Source organism: Phaethon aethereus (assembly GCF_964289735.1).
Source record: "Phaethon aethereus genome assembly, chromosome: 1".
Lineage (NCBI taxonomy): Eukaryota > Metazoa > Chordata > Aves > Phaethontiformes > Phaethontidae > Phaethon > Phaethon aethereus.
In genome coordinates this window covers 128162760-128176252 of record NC_138575.1, presented here as the reverse complement: position 1 = coordinate 128176252, position 13493 = coordinate 128162760, and the positions used below count along the sequence as shown (strand labels likewise).

The 13493-nt window shown below is 35.6% G+C and overlaps 1 protein-coding gene across 4 annotated transcripts in view; it reads right to left on the bottom strand.

Annotated features, from left to right (window-relative positions):
- The window catches only part of DMD (dystrophin), a gene marked incomplete at both ends in the record, with an annotated part of 1339794 nt that overhangs the window by 815135 nt on the left and 511166 nt on the right, over nucleotides 1–13493 (bottom strand). For all 4 annotated transcript variants that reach the window (XM_082008889.1, XM_082008891.1, XM_082008888.1 and 1 more), the window contains 3 exons: nucleotides 1895–2002; nucleotides 2106–2207; nucleotides 9918–10037. In XM_082008889.1, the coding sequence (XP_081865015.1) occupies nucleotides 1895–2002; nucleotides 2106–2207; nucleotides 9918–10037 (330 nt within the window). The remainder of the gene's footprint in view (nucleotides 1–1894; nucleotides 2003–2105; nucleotides 2208–9917; nucleotides 10038–13493) is intronic.

Genomic DNA, 13493 nt, shown 5'->3' with positions numbered 1-13493 from the left:
AAGATCACCTGAGGAACCTGAACATACACAAGTCTACGGGACCTGATGAGATGCATTCGAGTGTCCTGAGGGAGTTAGTTGATGCAGTTGCCAAGCCATTCTCCATAATATCTGAAAAGTCCTGGCAGTCAGGTGAAGTCCCTGGAGGCTGGAAAAGGGGAAATGTTGCACCCATTTTTAAGAAGGGTAAGGAAGGAGGACCCTGGGAACTACTGACCTGTCAGCCACACCTCTGTGCCTGGAAAGATCATGGAACAGATCCTCCTAGAAGCTATGCTAAGGCACAGGGAGGACAGGGAGGTGATTTGAGACAATGAACATGGCTCCACTAAGGGCAAGTCCTGCCTAACTAACCTAGTGGCCTTCCATGATGGAGTGACCACATCAGAGGACAAGGGAAGTACTACCGATGTAATCTATCTGGATCTGTAAGACCTTTGACACAGCCTCCCACAACATCCTTCTCTCTAAATTGGAGAGAGAGATGGGTTTGATGGGTGGACTGTTGGGTGGATGAGGAACTGGTTGGATGGTCACATCCAAAGGCTAGTGGTCAGTGGCTCAATGCCCAGATGGAGATAGGTGATGAGTGGTGTACCTCAGGGGTCTGTACTAGGACAAATACTGTTCAGTATCTTCATCAATAACATAGACAGTGGGACAGAGTGCACCCTCAACAAGTTTGCAGATGGCACCAAGCTGAGTGGAGAAATTGATATGCCTGAGGGACAGGATACCATCTAGAGGGACCTGGACAAGCTCGAGAAATGGGCTCATGTGAACCTCACAAGGTTCAACACGGCCAAGTGCAGGGTCTTGCACCTGGGTTGGGGCAAGCCCCCAGTATCAATACCAGCTGGGGAATGAAGGGATCGAGAGCAGCCCTGGCGAGAAGGACTTGAGGGTCCCGGTGGATGAAAAGCTGGACATAAGCCGGCAATGTGCACTTGCAGCCCAGAAGGCCAACCCTATCCTGAGCTGCATCCAAAGCAGCATGGCCAGCAGGTCGAGGAGGGTGATTCTGCCCTTCTACTCCACTCTGGTGAGACCCCACCTGGAGCCCTGCATCCAGCTCTGGGGCCTTCAGCACAGGAAAGACATGGACCTGTTGGAGAAGATCCACAGGAGGACCACCACAATGATCAGAGGGATGGAACACCTCTCCTATGAGGACAAGCTGAGAGAGTTGGGATTGTTCAGCCTGGAGAAGAGGAAGCTCCAGGGAGACCTCCTTGCAATCTTCCAGTATTTAAAGGGGGCTTATAAGAAAGATGGGGACAGATGTTTTAGCAGGGTCTGTTGCGATAGGACAAGGGGTAACGGTTTTAAACCAAAACGAGGGCAGATCTCTACTAGATATAAGGATGACATTTTTCACAATGAGGGTGGTAAAACCCTGGCACAGGTTGTCCAGAGAGGTGGTAAATGCCCCATCCCTGGAATCATTCAAGGACAGGTTGGACGGGGCTCTGAGCAACTTGATCTAGTTGAAAATGTCCCTGCTCATTGCAAGGGAGTTGGACGAGATGACCTTAAAAGATCCCTTCCAACCCAAAATATTCTATGACTCTATGATGCTAATGTATACATCAATAGTATCAACAAAGAAACTTCCAGTGTAAATGTGTTTATGTTTTTAAGACACCCAAATGCTATTTCAGTTCATAAACCTTTGACTGAAGACACAGTCAGGGAAACTATCTGTAGCTACTGATTCCTTTATCAGCAAGGCCATGGACCAACCTCTTCCATCCACGCGAGACAACATCCATTCCCAAATTATGAAACAGGTGTTCTGTCAAACCATATTGTCTGTGAGTGCGCAAAAGCCACCTGCACTCAGACTCATGAAGAAGAAAGTTGAAAATAAAATAGAGGAATGAAAAATACATACAGCTAATTTACGTAGATTGGTCAGCATTTCATTTTGATCTTTAAAACCAGTTGTATGAATTTTGCTCACAGCATCCTCTTTCTCAGTAAGCCACGCATCAAAAAGGCACTGAAAGAAAGTGGAGAGAAGAGAATGAAAAGGCTTAAGTCAGGCCTTTCCTAGTGCAATTTTTTTGAGAACATTCCAATTTATAACTTCTAAAACTATTCACCTGCTCTTCTGCAAAGTGCTGCCATTTACGAAGAATATCTTGCAGAAGGACCCATCGGTCTTCTGTCCATCTGCAGATGGCTGCCCACCGGTTTCCAAAGTGCTAGAAGGAAAAAAGTACAGAATAGAGGTTTGCATTTGTTTATATATTTTTTTTTAAAAAAAAACCAAGGCAATCTGATTTTCCTATGGCATTACAGATTTTTGTGAAAACACTTTCTTAATTCACTTTTTACTGTCTTAAGCCCTTAAATATGTTGCATGTCACATTGAAATGGATCTTATCACTGTTTGAAATAAAACCAAAATGGAGATAACAGGAAAAGCAATAGAGTCAAAAAGAGAGAATTTTAATACTAATCTACAGACATATTTTTCTACTAAGTGTCTGGTACTACGCTCTCAAAAAAATTCAGTTTCAAAACTTTACAATGCCAAAACGGTAACTATATGAAACATAATTATGGTGGCCCAAAGATGTGATCAAAGCAAAAAAGTACCTGGTTCTTAAGATGCACCATCAGTGAAATTGATCTAAATTCTTAACTGCTTTAAAATATTGCAGTGGGACCCCCCCCCCACCTTATGAGCTAACACACCAGCACAAATCGCACTGAGGTTTCCCAGATATTTGTAGCATATGCTACCATATATGTTTTAAAATTACACAAACACTACCTTCTTCTCTTTCCCTTATTTTAGTTTAAATCAACTGTTATTACTTTCTTTTAATTTCCTACTAGTCTCTATTGAAAAATGCCTAAGATAGAGGATGAGATTTAATACTGCTGTGATGGTGTGACATGCTATAAAACATTTATTGCAACAATTTAATATGTTTTAATTACTCCTCAGTATCTTAAGCAAATTATTCATCTCCTCCTAAATAAAAAAATCTTACAAAATCTGCAAGATATTCTATACTCTGCATTCTTACTTTTTCATCTACTTCAAAAGCACATCTTGACAAAAGGGAAAATTATTTCTTATGTTTTCATATTTATTTATTCACTCAATGATCCTTATGGGTTCCTTCCAACTTGAGATATTCTATGATTCTATATTTTTCATATTTACATATTTATCATAAGGATTGTAATTTAATTTCAACAAAAATGTAGCATCCAAGTGGTGTATTTTTAAAACAAAGGGATTAAAATTCTGACTGTATCTTCTATCAGGAATGAAGGAATTTAAATTTTGTTTATTTTATATTCTCAATTTATCAGAAAATAGACTACAACATATTTTACCCACTCATCATTAAATAAAATTGTGAAATTGCATGGCACAGAACAGAGCAGAAAATTATTCACATCCAGCTAATCCAAATGTTTTATTTTTTAAATACTTTTTTCTGTTTATAAAAAGTTGATTAATGTTTTTAAAAAAATCTTTTCATAGCCAGACATCTCTCCATTGGTAATGTAGGTGTAGATCAGAATAAATTACACTGCACAAATTCAACCAATAGTTTGTTTCTGTCTGAAATTTTGAATTCTCATACAAGTCAAATACAAGGTCTTTGACAAGAAAAATATTGTGTTCAAACAGGACCTCTAAAAAAGAAATAATGATCTTTCATAGACTACATTTTTCTGAAGAAAATTTAATTTTTAAAGAGTGCAACACCATGAGTTATGCAAGCTCTTACGTTTCCACCTTGCAAAGAGACTTATATAATGGATATATACATATATGCATGAATGGATTCAGAGGAAAACTTGAAGTTGGTGGAAACATACACTAATCTACACAAACAAATAACAAACTACCTATTATTAATTTAATAATAATTATTTATTATTAAGTAAACAATAATCAATTAATTACATGGGATGGATAACATTGAGATAAACTGAAAAACAATATTTAAACGGATGATATTTTTTATTCTCTTCTTAACCACTTCCCAAACACTGGTTACAGAATATATATATTTTTTTAAACTCTTTTCTAGAAGAATATTCTAAGTATTCTCTATTAAAATAAGAAGTAAACAGAAATGAAATTGAGGTATACCACCCATACAATACAGCACCATATTAGATACCTGAAATAGGAATATCTACAAGGTTCAGCCTAGTGTGACCTATGGACTCCGTCCTAGGATCATTAAATCTACATTTACATGGCTCTTTTTCTACCACTAATTGCAATTCAACACAGGTCCATATGAATACATACCACACATAACCACCCATAAATCAAGTAATCACACATACTGAATGTCCTGGTCATTGGTATACAACCATAATTTTTCTTGATGGCTATGATAGCAATAGCAACAGGCACACATATAGGTGTATTGTCACATATGTTCTCAGTTACTTAATTTCTCCATATGTATCAGCATATTGTATTTGATTGCTTAAATTTAAGTTATGCTAATCATAGACTAAGCATCAAACTAGTTCCCTGTCTTTATGTCAATGCTACTTCTTATATCAGATTTCTATTATATTGCATTCTTCTGATAAATACATACTTTTTATAAATAAAGCAGTAAATCTTTTATTGATAAAAAGTATTTTATAAAAAACCTCATACCTGAGTCATTTTTAAATCGAAGCAGCTGACTTGTTTCTTAGCAGTCCTTGCAAAGAAACACAGTTTACTCTCAACATCAGCAGTAACACCTTCATCAATTTACCTTTATCACTGTGATATACCTTGAAAAATATTTTTTGTTTGCTCATCTAGAAAACACCAAAACTTCAAGAGTACAAGATCAAATATCTGGCTTGGCATTTGCTCTAAGAAATGCAGTGATTTGCATACTACAAAATACAATACAAAATACTGTTTTCAGCATATGATTCCAAAGAGACACAAAACCTACCTTATCTTTTGTCTCAATAGTCTGACAGGACATTTTGTTTTAATAAAATAAGTAAAATGTCTAAGTAACGGCACTGATAAAAGGGTTGATATTGTGACCTGCCTTAAACCTGTTGTTTTTCTTACGAGATCATAACAACCATGACACCAAGATAGATTGTTTGGTTGAATAGGTTTAAGACACAAAGTTTCAAGTCAGAAATACGATGTCAGGACTGTCTATTTATAAAGTAGATATTGACTACTAAATCATACGGTGCTGAACTTTACCTCCTTATTCACATTAAATAGTAATCAATGCTGTAAATAGCCTGTGTTGATGCCCAGAAACTCAGACTGCACCAAGGGTTTTGTTCCCAACACCTGGGAAAAAAAGTCCCAGAGAAACTGATTGAATCCAGAGTAAAAAGTAAAATGTCTTCCTGCTCCCTCTAAATGCCTCTTTTTACAGCTCCAGCTGGAATTTTCAGAGAAATCTGCATGTAAAAGAAACTTTTCTTTTGTGCTAAGAGGACTCTGAAAGCATATTCTTCATGACTACAAAAAGCAGAAGATAAAATATTCTTAGTCTGCAAAAAGGTCAAAGTAAGGAAACATGAGAACAGGAGAAAATGAGTAAAACCAACACAACTCCTGGGAACACCAGAGTGAATATATGAAAAGTGAAATTATATGCCTCAAAAGTCTGCAAGTACAAGAAGAGCTTCTTTTGAAAGATGCTTTTCTAATAAAGACTATCCACTCCTTAAAGTAATGAGAAATAGTGGAAATACAGTTTTGTCTACATGCAAAATAATAAATAAAAAAAAATCTTTAGCACAGTCACAGAATTTTTCACATGTAGTAATAAGCATTGTGCATAGTTCTTTAACATTCCTCACTTATTTTGATGTATTTTTACAAGAACTACCCCTACATCATCTTCAGTCAAAGGATAGTACCCTGAATAATATGCATATATAATAGACAGTGTAAATTACACTCTCGGCTCCTTTCCCTTGGCAGGGGAAAAGGCCATCAAGAAACATTTGATACACTTAACGCACAGCTCCTTCCAGCACAGACCTGACCCCTGAAGCCTGGGGAGGGCTCTAATTTGAGCTAGCCCACAGGAGTCCTTAAGGGACCTACTGTCTGCTGGGTATAATTAGAGGAAAAACTCCCTGCCTTCATGGCTTCTGTATGTTATCCATCCATTTCTCTGGGCTGAAGATAATTTCCCACATTTTCCTGAGAAATGAGTCAGACTACTGAAACAAATTTGTTAGGAGCTGCAAAAACCTGATTTTGCAGCACTAAATTTGAGCCTTACTCAGCAACTCTCTTCTTGGTAAGTCTCTGCACTAAGCCTATTGGGGTCTAGGAATTACAAGTCTAAATAATCAGTTCTCAGTGGCATGAACAGATGGAGCCCCATAACATGTAACACACTGATATGTCAAGTAACCAATGTTATGTAAAAATAGTTTTAATATTCACACTCACCTACGCTAGCTATAATCTCTCAGACTACCTTAGGGTGACTGCTATTTGTAAGAGAAGCACTGTAACTGTGTTTATACTTCTATTTTTCCAAGCAAGGTTAACTTTTCTATGGATAATTTGTTTCAAGGGATGCTTTTGGCTTCCATGCCGTTAACGCCAGATTTTTTGTTTGTTTGTTTGGCATACACAATAAATCTTAAGAGCTTCTTCAATGTTCATCTGAAACCAGTATAGATTCTTGTCATCCTCTTGAGAGTTTTAAAATCTATAAATGACCTTTTTATGGCTTTTAAATGTCATTTGTTTATGTTTATAAACAATATATATTATATACACTTATAAATGTATTTATAAAAATATATGCATTATATATGTATTTATATATGTGAAAATATTTCAGTATTCACCATCTCAATTCTTTTCAAAAAGAAAACGTAAGTGAATTGCAGCTGCTTGGAAAAATACAGCCTTGACTATTACATAGCAAGAACTGTTCACTTTCTTCCCTGTCTGATCCTGATCAGTATCTCACTCAGGCAGTCTTATTAAGCTCTTTTGTCTGACATGATCTTGTTTTCTTCTACTTTTAAAAGTCAGACTGGCAGATACATAATCAAGCTTTGAACTTAGCTCCATTGGGCTTTTTGTCAAATGCTTTTAATGGCTGTGCCTGCCAACACATCATATCTCCCATGCTTATATTCAGATTGCAAGTGATGTGAAAAAAATAAAATAAAATAAAATAAATACCCCCAAAAATCTTTCTATACACTCAAAAGAGGAGATGTACCATTTTGCTAGGATAGTAGGTGGACTATGGCAAGTCAGTTCTGGGTGTAAAAGTATGAAAGTTTGCATACCTCCCTAACTTCCTAAACCCCATAGATCTATATCTGTATTTTGGTTTTATTAACATCTGTAATACTGCTACATATTCTGTAACTTCCAGAGCAGTGAGGTTATTGATCTTTTCTTTCAGATTCTTCTCTAAGACAGTGTGATTCAAGGAAGGAACTGAGCAGCAGCTGGACTGTTCCACACCACCCTGAGCTCTGCTCAGAGGATGCCTGTGCTGCATCTTTCAAGGAATATACTTTCTCAATGACAGTAATAATAGAACATGCTTTATCCCAATAACAGGTGCCTTCTCCACTAGTACAGTTACAAATTGTGTATTTCCGTCGTGTTCCATTTACACTCATCATTCTTTATGTATCTTTAACGAGGTAAATGTATTGCACTAGTGTCTGAATTCTTTCATGTTGGATTCCAATATGAGTCAACCACAGAAGTTGCACAGAACACAAATGGTACCTTTGCAACCAGTGTAATAATAGGAGGATGGAGCTGTATTGCCTAATGTGCTCTTAACTGTTCAAATATCTTTCTGAAGACATGGAATTAGACTAAATGTCCAATAATCCACCAACATTTCACGTGTTTTTCACATTGTTAAAAAATCTCAGTTGTACATCTTCTAGTTCATGAAGTGCAGTAAATACCAAATACCTTTAATAATTTTCCCTTTTTTGTCATACTTTACCATAAGCCTCTTTGTAAGAGCCTACTGTTTGTCAACATAAAAGAAAATCCTGGTTGTACCTTTTCCCATTCATTCTTGTATTTCATTTCATTTTTCTTCCTCTTCCATTCAAGATATTTTCCTAGTTTAGATTCTGGAACCACATGCTTGCAACAGATCTGCTTTATTCCACTGAACTGAATATGAGGAGCTGGCAAGAAATTCTGGAAGGTGAAGACTGTGTTGAACTGGTACACCACAGTGTAAATTTAAAATTTAAATTTAAAAGGAAGTAATAATTGACAGATCAGTAGAGGCTGCATTGTTACCTTGGCTGGGATCTGCTCCCTGAGTTACTAAGAAGTCATAGTAAAGAAAACTGAGACTTATTTTTGAAGTTGTAGTGCTCAGCATCTTAGCCAAACATGTACTACCTACTTTAAATTCCAGACTATTTATTTATTTACTGGTACTGGTACACAAGTTAGCTAGATTTAAGATAGTACAGAAATATCTGTTTGGTCTACAGATACACCTTCCAGCTGAATGTATTGATAGCTTCTCTAGAGAAATCTTGGGCTTTAATGATTCAAAAAACCAGAAACCTTTTTATTTTCTTGAGCAATGAAGCAAAATGAAAGACAAGTACTTTGTCCTTTCGGAAAGAGAAAAATAGAAGGAATCTTGGTTGTAATATTGCCATACTTCTTAAGCAGTGACCCTGGAGATCTGACCACCAACACAAAAGCATCCTTCTGCTTGATTTCGGTCAATGTATCTCAACACTAATTATCCATTTAATTTCATTCAGAAGTTACAGTAAGAGCATTGAAATATAAATAATACTGTAAGAGCAACTTTTTAAAAATGCAAATGAAAATACTAACTTTTTTATAATAAAACCTAATATTTGACAAATTTTTAGAACAGCTTGGCTGCTAGCTTTATCACAAAATTTATCTCCAATGTGTCATTCTTTTAAGGATACTCAAGTAATTGTATTCAGAAAACAGAATATATGGAAGTTTTTGTCTGTTGATTATTTAGGTTTTGGGTCAAAATGCAACGTAGAACAGGTTTGAATTGCAAGGATGTTGCTGCTAACTCCTCCCAATTCTAGTGCTCTAGGAAGCCTTGACATAAGAATCCTAAATGATAAACCATTGTAAAAAACATGTATACTGAAGAGGATATACACTGAAACAGAGAAATGAAACTAAAGACAGACTGAAACGATTCCCTTCATTTCCTAGGAAACATGTCCTCAAGAAACCAGTGGGAAGGAAACAATTACTTTCCCCCAAAAAGTGTTTCAGAAAAAACAGCATGCTCTTAATACTTCTTGATGACCATTATTTGTCTACAAAAATACGATCTTGTACACATTCATTATTTGGTTTTTCCTCTTTTTAAAAAGTCCTATTTCAATTTTGTGGCACCAGCATTGCCATTAAAAGACACGCACATTGGGCATTATTTAAAATGAATGTGCCCTTACGCACTTGCCAGTGGATAATGACACTTCATGTTACCAAAGCACCAAAATATACCACATATAGTAAAAGTTTCCCATCAGAAGAAAAATCCCCCATTCTCAATAACTCACACTCCGCTGAACTGTGTAGATTCTTACATGTAATATCCTTCTTCTTAACTACAACAGAGAATCATGTTACTTCTGTCAGGAGTAATGAAAAACAGTTAAGAAATAAAAGACAAACACTTTGTCCTCGGATAGATAAAACAGGTTGATACAGAAGGAATCACGAAACAAAAAGAACATTGCTCTTAGATATCTGGTTTTTTTCTCCAAAATATATGCAATTATCCTACTATGCAAAAGTCACATCCTACAGAAATATTTAAGATCATCCTTGGAAATATCTCCTGAGATACACCCAATTAACCTTATTAGCACTTAATGCCACTGATAGGTTTTTCCCTGAGAGACAGTTTAGTTGTTACCTGCAGCTGCTCTTCCAGCGCAGCAGTAGCTCTGTCTCCACTGTTTTCATCTACCACCACGACCATATGTGTTAAAGTATTCACCTTGACTTGCTCCTGTTCCAAATCTTCTTGAAATGCCTATAATTAAAGCATACATGTTAGAAAATATGTTTCAAATTAAGAAAATGCTGTGTGTTTGGAGTCCCACTGACTGATTAATATGCATAACTAACCAACTATAAGAACTTTATAATCTTATTGCTGTCAATACTAAGTAATTTAAACTTATATTTCTACCTTAGCATATATGTGCTAATGTAAGCGTACTGGGCAGATTTCCATTCCTTTCACAAAAATAGCTTACTGTTACTCACTCACAAGTCCTAACCCTTGGTACAATACTTCAGACTGAAAACTTGGTTTGAGGAAGCATTTATTGAGTTGATGCAGTTGACTTACAGGTATCAGTATAGCATCTAAACAAACATAGCCTGCAAATTTTAAATAGCCACTGGATTAGATTTTTGTACTTCATATTAACATATTAAAATATTTTAACTTTGCAAAAGTTATAAAAATATTAAAAATGAAATTAAAAATGTTTGTAATTGAACAACTGCATACTATTTTCAGCTTGGCACTCCTACAAGATTAATAACGTAAGATGAAACTGCTCAGGAGATGACTCAAGACTAGGAAACACATTCAGCACTCTTTCACTTATTGCAGAAACCAGGAAAAAAATTGGAGAGGCACTTTATGGTTTCTGAATATCTGAGGAAAAACTTTCTTGCCCTTTTAGCTTTGGTAGCCAGTTCCAGCTGCAAGTTGCTATAAAACTGAGGACAATCTTTTGATGAGAAATAATAAACTGCTAAAAGTCAAGAGACTTCTCTCAAATCTGCACAAATTGATATTTGAATAATCCTAACCTTGCCAATTTCTACAACTCTTCACATCTCTCTGACGCTTACGCAATTTCCCGGGCTTGATGTAATAGAAAACCAAAACCAGCCCAGCTCCTGTCAGGCAGTAGGGAACTGAGCAATTCGACCTATTTGTTCTTTCCCTTGCTGAGAAGCAGTAAGAGGACAGGTGACAAAGATGGAAAGAGAAGGAGCTAAAGAAGTATTGGTACTGAGAATTCAAGCCACAGAGAAGGCAATATTCAATTTCATTTCATAACTTTTGCTACCTGCCTCCAGCTTTATATTAGTATACTAACAACCAAATGTACATTTTTAACTCCCAATAGTTAACCACTGCTTTACATCACTGGTTTCTGTGTTGTGTTTCTTAAATAAAACTTTAAAGTACCCCTCATCCCCTGGAAAAAAACCCCAAGGTATCCAGGACCACATACCTGCCTGACACACTTTTTAGGTGTCTATAACTAGCTTCAAACTAACAGAAGAATGTGGGAAACCAACGTCCTGGATTGTGTCCTCAACAGTTCAGCAGAGTGTGTTCTAGTGGTTAGTACATATACCGTATGATAGTCACAGTCTGAAAACTAACATGGCTAACCACATATGCCTTGTCTGTATTCATAGTTTCTGACATTTGCATAAAAAATAAAATGGTTCAGCCTTGCAGAAAAAGTACAAATACCTAAGCGGCTTAGACTATAAAATCTACTAACTATAAATTGTATAATAATAATGGGGAGAATAAAATAATTTCAATTGAAAGCACATTTTTGCTTAATTATTAATTTTCTAATGTAGTATTCTGCTTAGATAGATCAAGTCCTCAGATTTTTATTGAAAAGCAGCTTTCTCCCTTTATAAAACTATGAAGAAGGGAAACTTGCAACAGCAGACAAAATACGTAAAATACTGCTGCAAAGACCAATAGTTCCTTGCTGAAATGTTTTATTACTCCAAAATATACTGACTATGCCAGATTTCTTACCAGAACTGTATACCTTGCTAATGACATAAAATCTTCTGAAGTTCACCTCTATTTCAGTCTACTCAGAAAATTTTCTGTACTATCAAGTTATCAACCTCATATACTACTGAACTAAGTAGCATGCTTGTAAGAATGTTGTTTGCTTTCTCTGGTCTCCCTGGTAGGTGCCATTCCCAGTACACATTACTGGATGATTTTTGTTGTTGTTGTTGTTATAGGACCCAGCAGAGAAACTAAAGTGTTAGTCACAAGAACTCAAGACCAGTATTTTCAGACATCATTGAGAAAAGAGTAGAATAAAAGAAATCAGGTGTATCGAAATTGTAAGTCAAAGGAGGATAAATAAAATGAAATAAAGTGAAAAGTAGTTGCTAATGAACAGATAAAGGGGGAAAAGTCAAAATTATAAGAGTAAAGAGGAGAATGAGACAGGATGACAACACACCAAACCTATCATCTTTGCTGAAGTCTGCTTAATATGAAATTAACATTGCCTTTAATATCTTCTAACTTCTGGTTTCTCCAATCAATTTCTACAATATTGTTTCTGAGATGTCCAAAGTCATGTGAGACTAAGAAAATTTATGGGGGGGTGTTGGTTTTTGCTTTTTTGTTTGTTTATTTAATAATGAAGCAATAACTGTACTATTAAAATTCTGTTGGTTTAACCCTTGTTATAGAAGGTAGCTTTGCTGCATACAATATATAATAAAATTATCTGAAACTTTCACACAATACTTGAAAGAATGGAAAACATCTTGTTCTTTGACACAATATAAGATGAACTATATATAAATACAATTTTAACTGAAATTCACAACAAAAAAAATTACTTCCACCTTGTTAACTAGATCATCTGTTGTACAGAAAATAGATTTGAAAAGTAATGCACATAAATAAATAATGTTGACTAATTCATCACATTAAGAATGAAGAACTAGTATGTAAGAGAGGTAGATTTCTGCATGTCTTCATTGGGAATATTCAAATACAAGCTAAATACCCACTTTTCTTCAATATTAGAAAGAAACAGCATAAAGAGATTGCATAAATAAAAGGATTACATTTTATATTAGTATTCAAATACAAAATGCATAGAAATAGGAACAAAATTATCCAAGTCTTGGAACTTGTGTATTCAAAATCTTTCAGGTTCCTTTCTCTAATTACCATTTCATAATTACCTGCTGTCTTTTTTTTTTTTTCCAAAGAAAATTTGATCTCACAATATATGCTTAACTAGCAAACCCATATACTGAAATGCATTGTCTCCTCACAGGGTAAGCACCGGTGGCACAAATAGCAGCAGTAGGAGTAGAATTTGTATTCTTCTTCAGTAGCACTCTAATCAGAATGCAGAAAATCACCTTTAGCAGAAGTGGATCATGCAGTCTTTTGCAGCTTTTGACCTCTTTTAAAAAACTGTAAAAGCTGGTTTCAGTTTGAATTGTTTTTTCAGAATGATCTGCCCTCTGTAACCTGGGCTAGCACTGACACAGGCCATTAAGCATCAAATGTTAAAATCTCTCAAGATACTATGGAACTGAACTGTTTACCTTAAATACATTACTAAAAAACATTTTCTACACTTAGAAACTAGAGTCCATTTTATAGTGGTATATAGTTACATATTCAGAGTCCCAGGAGTCTTAAGAAGATTATGCAGTCTAATTATGACTA